The sequence below is a fragment of the Montipora foliosa genome, chromosome 12 (genome assembly GCF_036669935.1).
Source record: "Montipora foliosa isolate CH-2021 chromosome 12, ASM3666993v2, whole genome shotgun sequence".
NCBI classification, from domain to species: domain Eukaryota; kingdom Metazoa; phylum Cnidaria; class Anthozoa; order Scleractinia; family Acroporidae; genus Montipora; species Montipora foliosa.
The window spans coordinates 11,019,906-11,041,908 of NC_090880.1; the positions used below are offsets into that span (position 1 = coordinate 11,019,906).

The 22,003-nt window shown below is 38.6% G+C and overlaps 1 protein-coding gene across 2 annotated transcripts; it reads left to right on the forward strand.

Moving 5' to 3' along the window:
* Window positions 1–4,142: 4,142 nt before the first annotated feature.
* LOC137978965 (protein phosphatase 1A-like) lies at window positions 4,143–17,192 on the forward strand. 2 transcript variants are annotated; one of them, XR_011118245.1, is made up of 7 exons: window positions 4,143–5,101; window positions 6,053–6,130; window positions 6,818–6,857; window positions 10,285–10,390; window positions 12,194–12,248; window positions 12,807–15,795; window positions 16,022–17,192. XR_011118245.1 is itself a non-coding variant. In XM_068826087.1 (6 exons), the coding sequence occupies exons 1-6, from the start codon at window positions 4,256–4,258 to the stop codon at window positions 12,813–12,815; spliced, it is 1,134 nt and encodes a 377-aa protein (XP_068682188.1). In that variant the 5' UTR covers window positions 4,143–4,255; the 3' UTR covers window positions 12,816–17,192. The 2 variants fall into 2 exon arrangements, 1 of the variants encoding a protein (XP_068682188.1); XM_068826087.1 differs by having other exon boundaries at window positions 12,807–17,192.
* The last annotated feature ends 4,811 nt before the right edge of the window (window positions 17,193–22,003 follow it).

Genomic DNA, 22,003 nt, shown 5'->3' on the forward strand with positions numbered 1-22,003 from the left:
GAGTCTTCTGTGCGTATTTGTTAGGTTTGAGGGGGCTGGGGTAATGCGTAGGTTTCTCTGGTGCACACAGGAGAACATTTAATTATTAACCTGCAATGGCGCCTAAAGTCACTGTAACGCGAACCCTTAACCCTTTTGGAGGTCAAGAATGGAACGTCAATTGGATAAACAAGACAGACGGAGAAAAATTCATATCTGGAATCTTAAAAGCGATGAGTAATGGACTTCGACAACAATCTATCGCCCGTCGAGCTGAAATCAAAGTGATCTGTATTTCTAATATTTTACCAAGTGTGCTGTTATGTAGAACACTGAAACCAAATGGAAAATCCTCTGGCAACTTATGGGTTCAACAAAGACAGAGAACGAATCGAACACCTTACAGTCCAAAGCGCCTTACCGTGGCCACCCAACAAACTTTCACATTTGACAACTACGTGTAAATACGTCAACTCAGCAACCCATGCAACAGTGTTTAACTTTCAACCGTGCGAACCTTTGCAAGGAGGGTGACTGTCAATCAAATTCGCACACCCTGATTGGCGTATAATTTTCAAAAAGCTTTGTTAGGTGGCCACGGTAAGGCGCGTCGCACTGTAAGTGGATCTGTGATCTCTGTTGTCTGGCTTTTTTATTTATTTATTTATTTTGTACTCAACTCTGCACAGTCTTCAGGTAAAAAAATAATTGGAAATGTGACAGCCAAGAATTATTTGAAAGAAAGCTTTTCGTCTATTTTGGGCTTCATTGTTCGATGAAAAGGTTTTTCATGGAAACGGTTTGAGCCTGAAATTTATTTTGTTGATATTTTGTTACAATTTGACACGATAGAGTTTCTAGTCTTCACGCACGTAATGAAATAGGAAGAGAATTTTTTCCTCTAATAGCAAATATGTTGTTTTTTTCAAAAACTTTTTCCCTGGAAAAGGTGGCCTTTATGAATTCATCATGTTTTATAATATGCGAGCTTAACTGGGTAGTTTTTATGGCAGTAGTAAAGCATTTTCTTGCCAAAATGAGCTTAGCGTCTTCCTTTGTATTTGCCGTCTGTCGTAACCTTGATTTCCACTCTCAAAATTACCTCCAGAACCTACTTTTTGCGTAGAATAAGCTTTTAGAATGATGTTCTAGTCTTCTGTGGTGATACTTAACGATTCGGGAACATTTTGTGGAAAAATATTTATAACGGGTCACACCATGTGACCCGTGTTGTGCGGCGCGCAACTTGATCGCCCGATTATGCATAACGTCCACTTGGTCTTTTGACATGCCATTGAAAAAAACTCGTAAAATAATAGCGGACCGGTCGATTTCTCTGAAATTTGAAAGGATGATTGCTAACGAATTGAGAAAGATTTTTCACAATAACTAAAAATTCCTGTGTTAAGCATGAGAATTCGACGAAGAGATAAATGCGACTAAATTTGTTGCGTGCGTTGCTATTTTTGTTTTAATTGTTGTGCAAATTTTGACAGAGAATATTAAATTATGAAAAAATAGTTACGGATAGATCGTTAAAAAATCTTTACTTGTAGCGGTTCTTTGAACACAAAAGATGCAACGCTTGACGAGAAATAATATTTTTGTTAATATTTGAAAGAAGAAAAATTTCGCGGGAATCGGGACACGGTGAAAATGAGTTAACAAATTTGCATACGTGCATTCAAATGTGATACGCGGGGAGACAGGAATTCTTTCTCTCTGACAAATAATTTTGTCATTGTAGTGTAAAATGAAGTTTATTTGGGAAACTAAATATTTTAAGCAAGAGCCGATACAACGTAGATTTGATTTTAGTGGTGTACTATATTTCGGCTGGCCAAACCAGCCTTCTTCAGGTACAATGAGAGTTAACACTGAATTGCTTCTATGTACATATATATATAGTAAATCGATGCTGACGTAATACTGGAAAAAATGTGATAAAACATGGCAGTTACAATGAATTTGAATTCAAATACTAAGAGTCACGGAAAAATAACGGAAATCACTCAAAATAATAAACTGAAATCTAATACGTTTCTTCGGCGGATATTAAGACCGTTGGGATCAATTGTCCTGCCTTTTAAAATTAAAAAAGCTTCCCTGGCCTTACGGATCGAATCTCTGTTAGAAAATATTTTTTCGATAGGAATTAATTGCATGTCCTTAGAGATTTTGTGGGGAGAGGAGAGGAAATGTTCTGCGACTGTAGTAGGTTTGGATTTGGTGTTAGCGTTATCTAAAGTGCGGCGGTATTCATTAAAACGGTCTTTTAAACTTCGTTTAGTTTCTCCTATGTACTGTAGATGGCATCTGTTGCATTGAATCATGTAGATAAGGTTTTTAGTTTCGCAAGTTATGTGGAAATTAATGGAGCGCGTTTCGCCAGTAGAAAAGAATGTGTAGTTGGTTAGTCCATGAAAAATGTAAGGACGGGTAGCGCATCTTTTACCACAGCGAAAAGAACCGGAAGGAAGTGCGGAATTAGAATGATTTACATTAGGGGACAGTTTAGCTGTTACCAGCAGGTCTCGAAGTTTAGGGGAGCGCCTGAAAGCCACAACAGGTAGATGTAGTTAAGCATTTTTGCAGCGGTCAGAAGAAAGAAGTAGATTGTAGTGTTTTTTTATTATGTTGAAGATGGAAGGAAGTGATGGATTATAGGTCGTTATGAAAGGTATGCTTTCGGGTTTGTTTATCTGTTTAGGTTGTAGGGTATGTATGCGGGGAATGTCTGCAGCGCGTTGTATTTGTTTAGTAACAAAGTCGCGTTTGTAACCTCGTTTTAGAAGGTATGTCGTTAGTTCAGTGGTGCGAATCTTTCGTCGGCAGAACAAATTCGTCGTAGGCGGAGTGATAGGCTGAAAGGAATGGCTTTTTTAGTGTGTAGAGGATCACAAAAGGAATAAAGTAAATGTTGGTGTTTGTCCGTGGGTTTCGTGTATAGGTCTGTATTTATGTTTCCGTCACTAGTTAGTGAGACGTTAACGTCAAGGAAAGGAATATTGGTGGGAGAGTGTGAGCTAGTGAATTTTATGGTAGGGTGAATGTTGTTGAGATAATCGACGAAAATTTTAAGGTTCTCCGGACTTTCAGTCCAGATCATAAAAATGTCATCGATGTCGTTAGTTGTTAGAGGGGAAATGACAACTAACGACATCGCAAAAACTCGTAAGCCACAAACCCGTCTAAAACGGACACAATTTGTCCTCCGATTGCACAGAAAAGACGAGGACAACTGTACGTAGAGGTAAGTGAAGTTTATTTGTACATTTACAGCTTACTTTAGCATTTATAAGCTTAAGTATATTTCCCATGCAAAGTCTATAAATCGTATACCGAGGTTGGACTGCCTGTGTTTCCCGTAGTTCATTCAGTTGACAGTTGACACCTTTATGGTTGCCTAGCACGTGATCAATTTCTTCCTTTTGACAAAACATCATGACCTTTCCGTTTATTCATAAAAGTCAGAGACTGCAGAATTTTTCGTGTTTTTAAGATCGATTGTCATAAATATTTCGATGAGAATTCGATTCAGAGTTATGTATAAAAAGTATGTTATTTTTTTTCTTATGTGTCTTTTGGCTTGGCTTTTTCTGATGGCATCAGATTAGACTAACAAGAAGAGGAATTATGAAGCGGAAAAAACACTTTCAGTCCTTTCTTAGTGTTTGCAATATACGTTTGCTTAGTGCAACTGCAAGACATGCTGGAAAACGTCCGTTAGAGGAATTTGCCGTTATTTTTTTGCAGACTATTTATTTAAAGAAGAAACGAGTGAATTTTACTCAAGAGCGTGTTTTGTTATCTTTAAACTGAATTTATTACCAAAACTTAAAAAAACTAAAAGACCTCAAAATGGGACAGGACATTACAAAATAATTAAACGTGTGAACGTGTGAGCTAAAGGGCCTCTGCTGGCGCGACATGTGGGTGACCCCTCAAATGGTCTTAATGACCCCCCACTTAAAAAAATTAACTGGAACGCTGCAGTTCAATACCACCAATTCAGTGCCTTCCTTTTTTGTGTAACACGTATTATAGGTAGCCCAGTGTACGCTTTATGGAGCGTCTAATTCGCCATTGAAGATCAGGCCATGCGTAGACTCCCCCATCCGTGGGGCGAGCTGGGAATGTTTCTGCGTATCTGAAGAGGGACTGGGTCGAGTTAATTGAAAAAGTCTGTTAGAGAGAGCATTTCCTAGAAACTTAGATGTTTAACTTTCTAAAGAGATTTCATATGATAAATGTAGGTTAATGTCCATCATTTTGAATGGGTGCATTTCTAGAAAAGCCAAAGACTGAAAAACTTACGAAGTCTGCGTCTGGAAATGGACTTCGATATGGAGTTGCCTCTATGCAGGGCTGGCGAATTGAAATGGAAGATGCACACACTGATATCACTGCGTTGAATCAAGAGCTCCAAGAATGGTCATTTTTTGGCATTTTCGATGGCCATGCAGGGTCTAATGCAAGCTTATATTGTGCAGAAAATCTCTTGGGATGCGTTTTATCGAGTGATGATTTTAAAGCAGCTTTGAAAAATGGGCCATCTTCTCCCGATTTGGAGCAGCTTAAAAATGGAATCAAGATGGGTTTTTTTGAGCTGGACAAAACAATGCGAGAACTCCCAGCCTGGTCAAACGGAGATGATAAAAGTGGCACAACAGCTGTGACAACCATGATTACTCCTAAGCAATTTATCTTTGCAAACTGTGGTGACTCTAGGGCCATTTTATGTAGGGATAAGAAAGTGACTTTTCACACAGTTGATCACAAGCCTTCTAATCCCGATGAGAAAACTCGCATCGAAAAGGCCGGAGGTAGTGTTATGATTCAAAGAGTAAACGGTTCTTTGGCAGTGTCAAGAGCTCTGGGAGATTTCGAGTACAAGATGGATTTTTCTATAGATGCGGCTGAGCAGCTGGTTTCACCTGAACCGGAGATTTCTGTGATTTCAAGAGATGAAGAGGTGGACGAGTTTATTGTTATCGGCTGCGATGGTATCTGGGATGTGATGAGCAACGAAGAAGTAGGAGACTACATTCGCTCGAGAATGCTACTTTCTGAGGATTTAGAACTGATTTGCAGTGACCTTCTCGATACCTGTCTTGCCAAGGTGGGTTGTGTGTTAATATTATTGTTATGCTGGAGGTGTCAGTGTGGTACACTAAGCCGACTAATTTAGTGAATATTAAATTTAGACCCATTGTAAGCTTAAAAGCGAAAGTCGGGTTGTGGAGAGATGCTGAAGAGTTAAACCATTGATCTTTCAAAGTATTTAAAACATAGTCGACTGTTAAACTGGAGACAAGGATAAATTTAGTTTTACAAAACCATGTCATGAAATGTTGTTCAAAATGATGAATCCAGGATCGTCATTACATGCCTGTGACCGATGACATTTCATTTCATGGTTTTGGAATTTGTGTCCACCACAATCTGAGGTGAAAACTTCCTCTTTATTCTCAAAATCCTTTTGGAAAACCATCTTAATCTTAATATAATCCAAGCTATGTCTTTAAAAAACAGAACAGTTATTAAGTACAAAATCATTGAAGAACTTGGACATGCTGTTGTCACATGGCATCTTATTGTTTATCACCTTACTTTTTTGTAACACCGACATATAACATTTTACCCCAACAACTTTAATAGCTTGGTTTATCTTTTGGTGGGCTCACTGCACAATCCTGTCTTGGACTTGGCGGTGTTTTTATTACCCTGATAAAATTTGAACATTGACAGTTATCATTGAGACAATGTAAATAGCATCCTTTTGAAAAGAGCCTATTTTCTTGTAAAATGAACTTATTTTTCCCTTTGTTTATCTTTTTTATGTAAGACACTTTCTAGCATATGTCTTTTGTTAATTTTCTTCACGCGAACAGAAATAAATAAGGAATATAGCTGTTACTGTTAGATGTATATAGTACAACTCTCACCTCCAGTGTCAGTCTCAGCTGTGAACTAAATACCTTTGTTTTCTGACGAGACAAAGTGAGGCAAGTGATGTTTTTGTAATTAAGTTCCTAATTTTTTATGTATTTATTTATTAATTTTTTGCTAGGGGAGCCGGGACAACATGAGTGTGATATTGATCACCTTTGCAGGAGCACCTAAAGTCTCTAAGGAAGCCATTTCAAAGGTACACTTTAAACATTTTAAACATTGTATTAGACAAAAGATTGAAGTGATCCTTGCACTTATCAGGACAATAGACCATTATAATTCATAAATGGCAGCCAAGAAATTATTCTTTTGTCTTTGTGCTAATCATCCTCACTAACCTCACTTTGCATTTTTGTTATGAAGGCAGCACTTTCTCCCTAGTTATTTAAAGACCCTGAGTGTTGGTCCAGCCGGTGTCGAACCTGTGTGACAGTATGGTGCTCAACCAATTGAGCCACAGGTGCATGGCCTGTGATGCCATGCAATCGTCAATTGTCTATAACCCTCACTTCAAAATACACATTTTTCTCAACCATTGTATTGGTACTGTATGTCAAAATAAAGCTTCAGTCAGCTGAACAAATATGTTATTGGGAATGAGGTTAAGTTGGGAATTGATTATTAAAGTCACCTTTCCTTTTCCTTTCCTTTCATTGAAATAGAAACAAAATCATGCAAGTGCTTTCTTACAGAAAGCCCTGATAATGTATGTTTTCTTGTGTTATTGGCCATGAAGATCTCACATGTAATTTAAATTAAACAAAAGGGCATAAGGTTTACTATGAACTGATTGGTAAGCATGAGGAAATGTGCCTCTGCATTACAGTAGATTTCAGGCTTATGTTGTTGACCACATTAATTTTATTCTATACTTGCCCTTCAGGAGGCAGAACTTGAAGCTGATTTGGAGTTAAGAACAGCTGGTGTGTGAAGTTCCTTGTTTAACATATTCTTTACAGTGCATTTCACAAAACTTTTGACAGGCGATTTGCAAAGTTCGTCGTAAATTTCATAACTTTGCTTTGAACTTGGGAATTTCATTACGTAACTGTCAATCAAGTGGCAAACTTTGAAACGAAGTTGGGAATTTTACGCTGAAGTTCGTGGGAATGAACACTGGACACTCATCTCAAAAATGTGTTGTCTGCGCAAGGTGCTAAATACTGGAAAAGTATATTTTCATTTTCAGGAGTCAGTGATTCCTGTGGAATAACGTTGGATTTCTTGACAGAATATAAACGAGGATCTTGCGTTACGCTGCGGCTGATCGATGCATGCGAAGGGACATTTTCAGGCAAACACTGGAACGTTATTCTCTACCAGTTTGTTTTGGATTTCACTGCTGTAAATGCTAGGCTTGGTAGTTTTACAACACTCCATATAATTATTCACATCATTCAGCACGCACTGACCGAGTGATATTTCTACATTTGTTGTCTTTGATATTCCCTCTGCTACCGAAACGATCAACAATTTTGGCAATGGTTTGTTTGGGAAGTCTCAGTTCCTGTCCTATTTGGGAAGGTCCTTTCCATTCTAACCAGCTTTCAATAAATTTCTGCCTAACGAAACTTGGAATTGCTATTCCTTTCATGGTGAGGGCACTCATTTCAAAACAATAACTGAGAGCAATGATGAAATTACTTTGCCACATTCCCACGAAGTTTGGTGTGAAATCCCCAAGTTCGTTTCAAAGTTTGCCATTTGATTGACAGTTACGTATTGAAATTCCCAAGTTTGAAGCAAACTTACAAAATTTACAACTAACTATGCGAATCACTTGTCAAAAGTTTTCTGAAATGCACTGTAATTGGTTTAAATTACTTAGATCACAAGAACTGTAAAACAGAGTTTTGTTTGCTTTTTAATGCAAATGACATACTAGTCTACAGCTTTTTTATCAATTAACAAGTGAGTTACTATAATATATTCTGGCAATTATTATTGTTTGTCTCACAGTGTTCTCACTTGTGGTATAGTTCACCAGGTTTCATCTTACTGTGTTCCACATGTATTAGTTTTTTCAGGTGATAAGGTCAACTGGTCATGTGTCACCTTTTAAAGGACTTGCTCTGCTGTAATTGTTGGTTGTGGGCAGCTGTGATTAGTGCATTTCTATCCTCCTTCTATCCTTGGGTGAATTGTTCCCTGGGAGGTGCACTATTGTACAGCTCAGCTGTTGTTGTGTTTCTTGACTGTGGACGTCCATACAAGTTTTTGGAATTGTTATTCCAGTGTCCATGTTGATGTTGTTTGGGAAAAATACCTCCTCGATCAGAATCAATAAAAACTATACTTCATTCCAGGGGAGTTAGTGTCTGGTGTTGTAGGCATGCTTTGAAACATTTGGGGCCTGGATACAGGTGAGTTGGATGTCTTGGCCATTCTACTTAATTCTGTCTTGCTTTGGTAAACCATGCTATCTTGTTTAGCTACGTGTAGGTCAACAGCATTTTGTAGGCTGTAAGATCAAGAAAAACAACGGGTGAGCCATTCGACAGCAGACCACCAAGGGAACAATTCACCCAAGCAGCGAAGAGAAAAAATGCACCAGTCACATCTGTTGAAAACTAACAATCACAGCAGAGCATGTTGCTTTATGAGGTGATGCATAACCAGTCGACCTCTTCACCGAAAGAAGATTGTACACAGTTGAAAGACTGTAATCCACCAAGAGACAAACAGTTGAAATTATTTTGTACTTCACGACAATGAACAACCGAAACGTATTTCTTAAAGGGAGATATTGATTAGCAATGCTTTCACAAGGTAACAAGAAGTTTGGTTTTAAAAATTTGTATTCTTATTCCAGAATAGGGTCAATCGAACGCACCCTAATATATAAGAATGATGAAATATGTCCATGGTCACACTTAACACGAAAAAATGGAAAAAGTACTGGGACAGCAGCACTTTAGAAAAATGGACTTGAAGATACAAAGGTCATGTCGATTATAAGTACTGGAGCAATTGCATTGGTTTAATTCTTAAAGGCTTCTAGGTTTACTTTGGATCTTAAATTTAAAGTGAGAATGTCCACATCTGGTGAAAGATACAGAAAGAACATGCTCACAAGAAAAAAGAAAAAAAGACAGAAGCACAGGAAGGGAACATCATCCATGATAATTATGCTTGCCCAATGATGTAAAGAAGAATAATAATCTAATAACTTTTATTAATTAGTGATTTATAGAAAGCATAAGGAGTTCTGAGGTTTTGCAGCTGGATTCTTTAGCTCCTCTTTGTATCTTTTCGAATTTTGACATTGGTGTAGGAAATTGCAGAGCCCACAGTTGTAAGACAAGTTACACAAATGTGATCACATGAGAAATTTATAGATACTTTACCGATGCAGCCCAGGTTCAATTTCTAGACTTGATGTCATATGTGGGTTGAGTTTGTTGGTTCTCTATTTTGCTCCCAGAGGTTTTTCTTCTGGTACTGTGGTTTTTCCCTCTCCTCAAAAACCAACCTGCTACCAGTATTTGATGCAAGTTGATTAAATTTGATTTGGTTTCAGTACAGTGTCCTAAGTTAGTGGCCCTGCAGTGCTTCATACAGTCAGAGCATAACAAATGCAAAACACAATATATAAAAATGCCAACACTGTTTAGCAGAAAATATATCTCAAAAGTTGATTGCTTCAAATAATTTCAGAGTTCTTTTTGTGGATATGTCCATTTTGTAACAACTGAAGGGCAAAAGTGATACTTTTAAGGACAGTGCCTACTAATTCAAAGGTATTTTTGCGCGGTTTCATGAATATGCGTGAAAAGCAGATCTCAACAAGTGTTATTAAAAATCAATCAAAAGAAAATTGGGGGTAACCACACATAATTTTTTCAAAGATAATTAATCAACAATATTAGCAGAAAGCAATGTATGGTGTTCCTTTCCAAATTAAAGCTTAATTATCTCTGAAAAAATGAATGGTTATCCCCAGTTTTCTTTTTGGATGCCTGGAGCACTTCCTAAGTTCTGCTTTCTCCGCATGAATATAAACCGCGCAAAAATATCCCTGCATTAGTAAGCACTACCAATAGAAAATCCGAGTATCTGGAGATGCGCAGAACGTATGCGCAATAACAATAGTAGGCACTATCCAGGTCTTCACATAGGAAGTCAAAAAATAGTTTTTATTTTTAATGTGTAATTTGTACCGTACATGGGTTTTTTAACCTGACAAGAAAAAACACAAATTTTTGGCAGTTCATCACCTTGGACATCTCTAAATGACGTTTAGTGGTAGTTTATGTTTTACATGCCCCAGGGGTAGTGCTGTTGGGCTTTGCAAGATTGTGAGAACATGTCATTGTCAATTTTACTGATAATTCTTGCTCTTAATCCTAGCTGTACTTCAGAGAAATCCAGGGGGTGTTGACCTTTATTACGCTATGCACTGCTTGTCAAATGAGGATATTGATGGCTTGCCACCAGGGGGAGGGCTTGCATCAAAGTGAGTAACAACAAATACAGGTTCTAATAAAATCAGTTTAAAAATTATTACAGAGGTACTTCTAGTCCATGTGCAAGGGAACTGTGTTCAAATTAAAGTGCCTATCACCTCAACGAACTTTTCCGCTTTATTTTCTTACCGAAATCATCGCAAATATGCTGTGTTTTTTAAAAGCCTTTTTATTGAAAAATGACTTTGATAGATGGGAAAAGTGGTGATAGTTTGATCTATGACCGAGTAATGAAGGGAAGTGCTTGACGTTACAGTATTACTTTGCATCGCTGTTTTCAAAGAATCCCAATGCAAAGAAGTCTGTGATGCCAACCCGGTATTAAACCCATTCCTCTTCCTTGCGTGGCCTTGGATCAATTTACCACTAGTATTTCCACGTTTTAGGAGCCTCTAAAACATTGACTTTGAAGGAGACACAAGTTACAGTTCACACGACAACCAGGTGTACAATCAGTCGTACACTGTAATTTGTAGGTCTTTCTAGAGCTACTCCGGTTTGCAAAGTTACAGTTCAGAGACCCAAAGAGACCCAAAGATGTTGATGGTACCATCTGTTGGTGGTGAAAATTTTAGTATTATCCCAGTATTATCTCTGACGAAGGGCTAACGCTCGAAACGTCAGCTTTTAGAATCTCTGTACGGTGGTCAATTTACATTATCAACTCCGTTGATAAAACCAAATTTTTGTATACTACTTCCCCACCGACGCAGCACCACAGTTTCTTTAGAAACTACCCCGTTCATTCATTTATTGTATAGTTGGTCAAGCAAGCATGTTCTGACAAAGCAGAATCTGCTTTTTGCAAAGAAAAACCTCTTTCCACCGGAAAGCGTGATGAACCATGATGATGGTAGCGTTTTACCTGACACATACCTACATCTCATTAGTGTGAAAGGTCGCTAACTGGCGTCTTTGTAAAAGGACTTTTCCAACGGTTTCTCTTCACTCCCCCTGATGAAGACACTTGCTAAGTGTTGAAACGTTGGGTCTTTGAACTGTAACTTTGTTAAGTTACTTTCATTTGCAAACTGGAGTTGAGAGAGAGTTGAGCGCACCAAAGAATTAGTGTTAGACAAGTGCAGAGCATTGTTCAGCTGAAAGGGTTTTCCTTTTGAGGTGATAGACACTTAAAGGAAAGTCTTGAGGTTTTGGTTTTCTTAGTTATGTGGATTCAACATTTTATCGGCATTCACTGTTTTCTCAAATCCCATAATACACCTCTTTTACCCCCTAAAATTTTGCATAATCATTGTTTGCAATTTCTCTCGGGAAATGAAGATGTCCCAAGAGAAATAGAAAACAATGCCTTTGCAAACTTTTGGGAGGTAAACAAGGTGTATTATGGGATTTGAGAAAGGAGAAAATACAGAAGATAATAAATTATCATAATTGAGTAAAGTACGATCGTCTGGGTCTGAAGATGACTTCAGCTCAGTTGTCGAAACGTCAGTCAATGTCATCTCAAACAGTCCTTCTCAGGACTACACTCACCCGGACGATCGTACTTTACTTAATAGGTAATTTTCACGATGGCGTCATTTGACTACAACTACCACAATTCAGTTTGTTTTTCTTTTCATATTTAAATTTTGTATCCCCAGTGGGGTAAAACAACAATGGCTCTAATTAACATGAGAAAAGCGAAACCTGTAGGATTCTGGTACTTGTAGTCAAATGGCGTCATCATGCAAATGTCCTATTATGATATGACTCCTGGGTTCAAACCTTTTACGATAATAAATTATATTTTCTTAAATGTTACAACAAGATCCTTTTCTTATCTTAAACAGACAGGTCTTTATTCAAAAAGCGTTGGAAAAATTGATAGAAGAACAGACAGAAGAGGTAAGTGAGGAAATGTTTCTAGTTCTAAACCCTTCTATTTGTGCAAATAAGGAAAGATGAACAGGCCCACGCGAACAAAAATTGTCCATTCTGCTTTAAGTTTCCTTGCTGGACAGTTCACCAGGGCACCCAACGACCGGATGTCTCAACTTAAATTGTCAGAATTACCTCAAATGGTTTCAACAATCTTTAGTGAGTTTGTAGCTGTTCCTTTTTGCGTCGTCCGTAACGGGTCTGGTAAAAAACTTTACATTACGTAGTCGTCCGTTCATCAAACAAACTGTGGCGAAAATGATAGAAGTTGTAGATCTTCAAATTTTATGCTGTTTTTAATATCACAGTTGACTCTTACTTAGCTGGATAAAATTCAAGCTTTCTTCATTGTAGTTACGAATTTTCTGCAAAATTCTAGTCCACTTTCCTTGCGAACAGATATTTACCGAAAATACTCGTTGGGTGCCCCTGATTCATAGGAGTAACAGGAGTGAAAACGTGAATGAATCAAATGTTGAGAAGGTTCCGTCGTCGTATTTTAATATCGATCTTTTGCTTTTTTAGTCTGATTGAAAAGGTAATCGATGCTAACAGATGACTGTGGTGATAACGTGGCTGATACTTCGTTTCTGCAGTATGATGTTTAGTCTACGAAACAGTACCTTCAGTATCACTTTTAACGTTAATGTTCGTGAATAAGCGGCTTTTTCGCAGAGTTTACATTTGTATACTTGTAAATGGTTGATGCATTCAGCAAGTGGTGAAATTAAATTAGCACAGTGTAAAATGTTTTTTAGTTCAATGCGACGATGAAAAATTGTTTAAATAGTACGTGTTCCCAGCAAATCTTAAGGTTGAAGACATGAAGCTGATATAGGCTCGTTCGTGCAGAGCGCAGAAAGGGCTCATTGCAGAACACTTTGCATGTCGCATGCAGAGCATACGATTCGGCTTGTAATGCGCAAAGGCAAACCAGCTGAAAAGCCTACAGCAGAGCTGTGTCATTGATGCTCCCTATTCTTCCGTTTAATAGTTGTCAACTAGGCACCAAAGTGGAGGTTCCTAGTGATGGATTTGCTACCGACACTGAGGTGAATAGTTGTTTTAGCATATACTAAAACTGTGAGAACAATTGTGCAACGATTACAATATTTTCGGGCGCAAATCCCGCGCAAGTTACTCGGAGGTGAATAGCAAAGGATATTCTGAGTATTAGTAACCAATCAGCGCATGCGTTCACCGCTATCCACCGTTTTAGTATATACTAATGTGCATTACGGGCGACCAGTACATTGCTTTGTTTATACTTTGCTGTGAATATAGAGAGACAGTCACTTTGTGACTGGCATAAAGATCCGAAGCATTCGTTCAGATCAGTTTAACTTTATGTATGACTCAACAATGGCTTGCAGAGATAAAAGGGATCCCAAGCACGAAACCTTTTTAAGCCGTGGACGGCAACCGAAAGTGAGCAGTTTTTCTATTTAACTTGTCTTGACACTACGACGTTTATCTTGGTAAGTATCTTTTAGCTATTAGAGACGACTAGTTTAAAAATCTGGGAGAGACCACTGTCCTGACATGCGAAATGTTCACTTCCGTTTTCCGTCCGTAACTCAAAAACGTCGCGTGCATAAGCTCCCTAAACTTGCACATTCCCAAACCTTTAAAAATTCGAATAACAGCTGGTAGTAATCCTCATTGGTGTACGGAGTGGGAATGGGAGACGGAAAACTACCAAGTGGAGCAGGGTTGGAGGTTGAGTGGGACTGGGTAGGTACGGCAAAACTACCCTCAATGACGTCATTCCTGGGCTTTCAAACAGTCGAAAAAAAAAGATTTCATGAAATACCGCCCACGCATTGATAAACACACATAAACTATACCTTTACGTAGTATTGACGTAGGTAGTGAAAATGCTTTACGCTGTAAGACTCAGAAATAAATTATTGAAACAAGGGGAATGTCGTGAAAAGTGAACTGCAAGCATTCATTACCACTTTAAAACATCTGTGACAAACAGACACGTAACATGTCCTTTCTTTCATATTTGGTCGCCCAGCCATTCTCATCGAAAAATATCTTCATTGGCACTTTTAGTCAGACACGTCATCGTATATTTGCAGTAACAAGCGCACAAAGCTATTGAACTTTTCGTCAATGCCGACCATGCAATAAATAACTGGTAAGAGATGAAGAAGCAGCCGAGACAGATTCGAAACTTAATTTGGTGTTTGGAACTTAGAATTTCATGATTTCATTTGTTTTGCATTGGGTGCTGAGGGATTGGCTCAAAGGGAGCGCTTCACTTCCTTTCACTACTCGGAAGCGAAATCCATTGTGGTTGGCTTTCCGTCCGTTGTGACTGACTTCATCGTGATGTGGTAAAGAGCTATTAGAAATAGAAAAAAAAAATCATCGGTAGTGTGTCATTTAGTAAATTTCTTAAAAAGGTGTATTTAGGTAGTACGGTTTAATCATCGACTTACTATGGTTTAATTAAGTGAATAATGAACTGTATATTATCAACTTTATTATCGTACAGCCTATCGTATCCAGAGTGTTACAGCTGTTTGTTTGAATGAGTGGAAGCCTGATGTGCCTTGCTGTAGGGTGGGACATCTTGAAGTGACGTCACGTGGAATCCTAAGCAATCCTTGTAAACATTTCCACTAAATTAAAAGAACCTATAATCAACAAAAACACAGTCCCTTGCTCGAGACATCAGGGAACTTTAGATTCTAGGACGAGGACCAGAACGAGTACGAGTTTTGACTGCCCATTTTAGCGAAAATACTTTGAAAATTTATAACCCGTACGATTAATCTTAGTCTTTGTTAGCAGTGTAGGTTGCTCTGTTATTGCTGGTAACTGAGCCTTTTTGTTGATCGAAAAATGCCAAAACTGCAACCGTTTGACTTGTTTTCACACGACATTTTTGCAAACCTCGTACTAAAATGACGAGGTCTGCGCGCTCTCACTGTTGTTCTATGAGAAAATCTCGTACACGTAGTCGTTCTCGTCTAAGAATCTAAAGCTGTCTATTGTTTATTAATATATAGATTTAGCCAAGCCTAAAAGCGGAGCTCCCGTTTCTAACCCCAGAAAGCAATATAGTGTACATGGAAGTGATTATCCTTCTGCCTGAAGTACAAAATTAATCGTCATTAGTGTATACAGTTTACGGTGATCAAACACCTATGAGCTGACAGCAGTGAAGAAACAAGCTTTGCAAAACGTATACCCAACAATTGTAATCAACAACTAGAACTGAAATCACATGTACAGTCATCTCTTTCACAACTGACATTTTCCGTTTGACTAGTAATATTTACACCCTCTCTCTTCAGTTTAGAAAAACAGCAACAAATTACTAATTAAAAAGTCAAGCTAAAGCGTAGTAATTCGCTTAAATTCGACTGCAATTTTACAGTCAAACAAAGCAGCTCACGACTGGACATCCATTTCACACAAAAAGCCTATATATCGAAAGCTAGACAACGATTGTTATACTTAACTCAATCGCTGTTGGAGATTTTGCCGAAAATCGCGGGTGTCTTGAAAACAAAGACCCTTAAGACCACTAAGACCTTAATTAATATCCCAAAAAGATCGAAAACAAAGAAAGTAACCCAAAACCCTCAATTTGGCTAACCCTAGGCCTAACTAGGCCTAAAAGTTGGTTTTTAGGCCAAATTGAGGGTTTTGGGTTACTTTCTTCGTTTTTGAATCTTAGGGGTCTTAAGGGTCTTTGTTTTCAAGACACCCGAAAATCGCAGGTTCGAGCTTATTAAGGACGTTTGCGCGAAAATCTTCCCACATTGAAATTTCTTTCATTTCTCGCCTGAAGATAGGTCATAAATTGCTTATTCCAAAAATGAACACCGACTTTATTTCGGAGACAAAGGCAAGGGAAAATGCCCTAATTTCGATAGATGGGACATCATAACGAGATGCAGCCTCATCTACTCATCCGTCGAAAATCGTAAAAATAATATGTTAGAGTGAAGGTTTCTGTGCATAGAAATATAGGAGTGGGTTTTTTAGATGATTGCATGTCGCTATGGATGTCGTAAACAGTAGAGTTAATCCTCAACGAGCGTTTTTGCAAGCGCTACACGTTGTAACTACTTTAGGAATTTAGGACAGAAGGAAAGAAAAAGTTTTTAAAATTTGAGATTTTTTGTCATTTCACCATATTTGTAGATAGTAAGTAGAGTAAGTGATTCATGTCGTAAAAATAGGAGTCACCGATGATACAAACGAGTAAAATCGGTGTGATGTTGCAAGGCTCTTGGAAAATTTCGTTTGTCACGCTTTTGCGTTACCTGTCAAGGAAGGACTGGAACCCAAGACAGGAGCGATCGTTGGAGGGATGAAAAGTTTTTGTGTAGGAAAAAAATATGGAGGTATATCTATGACAAAAATCAATGATCAGTATTTGAAATAAAATCGCCCAAATCATGAATGCATCAATCCAAAGCTGAACGGCAACAAGCCGATTCTGCAAATGGCCATTACGGAAAGAGGCGTAACGCAAAACGGCATAACGGATCCGAAATAGCCATAACACAAATAGGCATAACGCAAATAGCCATAACACGAATAGGCATAACGCAAGTAGGCATCACGCAAAAAGGATTACACAGTGAGACATAACGCAGAGCCATAACGCAGAGGCATAACTTAAACAGGAAGAAAAAGTCCGACAGCGATGGTATGTTCTTTCACTTGAACGATCAATTGACTTTTTTTAGAGTTTGCGTTATGGCTATGTGAGTTATGCCTCTTTGCGTTATGTTGGTGTGGCCGAATAACATGAGAGACGCATGATTCGTCAGGACGGATGATCCGTCTATAGTGTAAAAGCGGCCAATGATATTAAAAATCAAATTTAATTATCTTTAAAGGATTTTACGAGCAACCAAATAAACCGAAACGTTAAAACAACCACTCTCAAGGAAGGTTTGATTAAAAATAGGCAAGACTGAAGAAGATTAAAGTTGGCTGTGCCACGGCAGTGCAGTTGATTTGGTGTAATTTTACCAATTCCTCGTTCCTTCTCGCTATGCAACTTAACGTTAACCAGACAGTTTCGTGACAAAAGTGGTTGTTGAGCACACATAACTTAAGTTACAAACAACGGAGATAAACTTTGAAAAACTGTTAGGTTAAAGAGTTTTCAGAAAAAAAAAAACCAATTGCAGTCCACTTTAAATTGTTTTCAAATTTCCCGGTCGCCGCCTTGTTGAATAACTTTCATAAGTTAAGGTTATTAGACAAATATGATGTTTGCAATCAAAGTTTTAAACAATTTTAATCGCAAACATCGTATCCTCCTCTATTCCTGTTAACAAATTCTTATCAGACAGATGCCTCGTGTCCAGGCTTCTCCCTAATATGGCCCTCAGCAAGAAAAGAGAAATTGATTGGAGCGCGACTACATTGCGAAGACCATTGAGCCGTGCCTGGAGTCTCTTCTCTGTAACATTTCTCTTCCCTGTGTACATTTTTTGTCGATTTCTCACAAAATCGTGGCGACTGAGTTACGAGGAAGACCAGACCGTGACATTTTTGAATTCCAAAAGATGTTAGCAAGATCTCATGGAGGCCACGAACTTTCCAGTTGAGCTGATGACCCAAAATCTCGTGTTAGAGAAGTAATTTTGGTCCTGTTTTTTAAAGTAGGTTTTCCTTCCGTCTTGACCGTAGCAGATGTAGAAATGTTCCATGAACTGTTCAGGGCCAACAGGGGAATGCAGCGCTTCGGTAAACACCTCTACTCCCTGAAAATGAGCTTGTGAAACATATTGTTCACGATATGGCGTGAAAAGAGGAGCATCCCAGGTCAATGTGACACTACACAGGACTAAGACAGCTAATAGACACGGTAGGTATCCCCAGCCCCAAGCTTCCACCTGCATCCGATCAGTTTCGCTGAAAGACGAGTGATATATAAAAGTAACTGAAAATACATGTTAAAGAGATATAACTTTCTAAGCAAAGACCAGCATAACAAAACAGAAGCACCGGATCCTGGTGAAGGACCTAATCAGCGATTTATATGTTATAACTGAAAGCTAAGAAGAACAAGGCTGATAAAGGGAATATATTGAATAAAGCCAAATGTTATTTCGAAAGGCACTGCCTTTCTTGATAACCCTGTAAAACCCTGATGAAGAAAGGCAGTGCCTTTCGAAATATTGTCTTTTTTTTTTTATTATATTCCTTCACCGTTATATCAGCCTTGCTCTTTTTAGCATTTAAAGAAAGAACGGCCCTTTTACGCCTCCTTTTTTTCGCGACTGCAATTAATGCATTAGACAACTGCGGCAGGTTAACAGAGAGACGAAAAGTTTCTTGAGTTAAGGTTGCCGTTTTACCTTCGTATTACCCTGCGAGCGGGGCCTTTCTAAAACTCACCAGAGGGCGAAGGTTAGGGTTGATAGGGTTAAGAAAGGCTCTGCTGGCAGGGTGCCTTCTGAACGGCAAATTTCTTCAAATTTTAATTTGAGTTTTTCGCCCAATCACTTTAGTTTGCTTTCTAGCTTTCATATCCTTTTTTCGTTTTCCCCATTTTGCTTGGCAGGCTCAAGTAAAAACAAGCAGAGGGAAACTTATCACTCACCAATCTGAGATCAATGCGCAATACGAGGATTGTTTGGAGAATCGCGAGTAAATTTCACCTGGGGGTGAACAGGAGAAAACCTTTTAGTAAGCGCTACTTTGCTCAGTTAAAGAAGTCAGTTGAAGGTGTACGTGGGCGGAAATTTTCTAAGCTGGCGCTGTGCCCTCGAATCACCTTTTTTTTCACCAGAAGAGGACACTTAAAACCTAAAACTCAGAGCAAATTGGCCTCAAATTAATTTGGACAGCTGGGACTTAGCTACCAACAAAAGCCTGTCTAGTATTTTTCCCCGAGATCAATTTTTGGACGCCGGATGATTCGGACTCTCGAATTTACACTATTGACATCTTGAAGAATTCGACAAATCATTTTATTTCAGAAGGGGCTAAGCTGGACGCGCTACATCGCTTAGACGAAAGTGACACTCGTAAAACAAGGAATGGCCTACAATGACCTACAATGGTCTTACAATGCCCTACAATGGCCCACAATGGCCTACAATGACCCACAATGAGATACAATGGCCCACAACAATGACCTACAATGAGCTAAAATGGCCTACTTAAATGATTTACAATCAAAGAGAAAGACGAAAGAGGATCAGGGTGTTGGTGAGCGGAAAACATCCATTGTGCGATGTCACGCAACGCTTTTAGTCCATTGCATGACAGCCCAAACGACGACAGCGGGAGCGCATGAGTAGGAGCTTGCCTCTCCTATACAAGCCCAATGAGTCAACCTTTGCGCTATCTTTCTATTTTTAGAACGCCACGAGTTCCTCGGCTCTGCACGCACTGTTTTAAAAGGCCAATCAGAGTAAAGTCATTGTCTAACGAAGACAAATAAAGCAGTAAAACTGCATTTAAATCGTGCAAATTGATGTAAATTTATAAAAAGGCGAGTCTCCTGCTCAAGGCTTCGTTGTAAAAATAGAAAAATACGCGCAAAGGTTGACTCAAAGATCTACTGCATATGGAGGCTCCAACTAATGGGCTCCTGACGACAGCAATTACGCACGTGGCCTTGAAGGATGAAATAAACTGCGAAAAGACCCTGGGATGGTTTTCCTTTGTTTTAAAGCTAAATTGAAAACATACAAATATCAAATATCAAAGATTTGCTTGGCAACGATAAAATCTTAATTTGAGCAGGAAAAAACGAAGAGAAGATTAAAAATAAGTTCTTCTTCGCACAATATTTTCTTTGGTTCAGCCCGAGAGTGCACAATGAAAATTTTCGACTTGCACAGCAACGAGATTTTGATTGGTTCAAAGCGCAGAGTGGAATGTTGCTGCAGTGCCTTCAGAGCTGCAAATTATCTTTAAAATCATTAGCTAATTTTAGCTCATAATGTACCTCATTGTAGGTCATTGTACATCATTGTAGGTAATTGTAGGTCACTGTAGCTCTTTGTAGGTCATTCCTCGTTTTCGTAACTACGTATAGGTAATCACATGATTTTCGGTGCAATTTGGATTAAATAAGCACGAGTAAATTTTTTCAAAGACGACCAAAATTTGCAGTCATTTGATACTTTAATATTAATAATATACAAGAAAAAATTCGAGATGGTTAAGCAGAGGAAATGCACACGTATCACGCAATCAACGTAAAATTGCGCCATCCCGGGCGCGCCCTTGATTTGATTGGTTCTCACCAAACCCCATTGTCTATTAGTTAATCATAATCCAGAATTTCGATGTGTAATTTGCACTGGTATTACACTTTTTGCACTGTTACACTTGAACTGCTCTCGGGCCAATCAGAATCGAGTAATTTTTTCATGTATATTATTGGACTCATAAAAGTGTACGGTTAAATTAACATTATAAGAAGCACTCCCTTCTCCTTCATCAGTTTGTGCACCTTACTGCTAAAAATGTCATATTTGATCTCGACTTACAGTAGTTTGTATCAGTCACCACATTTGAAACAGCAGGTGAAATTACCGCCCCTTTATATAAAGTACTTCCTTGGAGCCATTCAGCTACAACAAAAAACTGCTTACAGGCCACAAAAGCCGAAAGCTAGAAGGTTTTGTTATGTGTGAGAACATATAGATAGGAAAACTCTTTCTTCCCTCGACGCAGCTCCTTAAAAAGAAGCAGAGAGAGAAGACAAAACAGAAATAGCCGCTGGGCGTCCATATGAATTAAAAGTCGGATTCGAATATTTCTTGTTGACTTATTTGCGTAGAGTTTTGAGATAAATAAACATAACAGGAGAAAACACTGGCTGGATTATATATATATATCAATGCTTCGAAGAAATCCATTTTCTGTGGTGACGAATGGTACTCTCTCTAAGAGGTCTGGCATCCCTTTCAAAAAAGTGAATTTAAAAAAGGAATATGAATATATCATGATTATACTCGGTGCTTTTAGAGCATACAAGCTTTTCACTTGAACACCTGGCACCCACAAAAATTTGCCGATGAAAATTTCTTACGAATTCGTTGAAAATAAAAAACAATTGCGAGTTAAAATTGACACAAAAGCAACTGAAAAAATTACTCACGGCACTTAGTTTGTCTTCGTTTATAAATGTAGGCTTCAGAGCAAGGCTGACCACAAAAATCGCTTATCCAAATAAGAGAAACCACTCAACCAGGGAATTCAACTCGAAGCGTGAATTCAGTGAAACGAAATAAGGGACTTACGTTGGGATTAGAGCGCGTGTATCCGTTTAAACTAGTACAAGATCAAACAAACGGACGAAGCGGTCTCAAGTCTCTAACCCCACGATACTTATACTGACTGAAGCCAGTTCTAGTTTATTTACACTTGGTCGCAAAATTATTGGTTCAACAGCGGAGGGCTGAACGAGTGGTGTCACGGCTGTCAGTAAGACACCTGCTACAATTTAAATCAGCCAGAAGCCATACACGCAAACAACAGCGCGACTAGAAATTTCAACCAGGTTGAAAAAATTTTCCAAAGCGTTTAAGCAAAGTCTGTTTTCTGCCACCTGGGATGGAAAGGGAAAAGTCCGCTCGGGAATTTTTGTATACTATTTACAAGACGAGCGCCTGTGCGTTGCATCACTTGAGACTGCTAAGGTACACAACTTTTTCATCAACTTTTTCGTCCACTGAATTCAAGTTTCCAAAAGGAAGGCCCCTATCTTTTCTGAC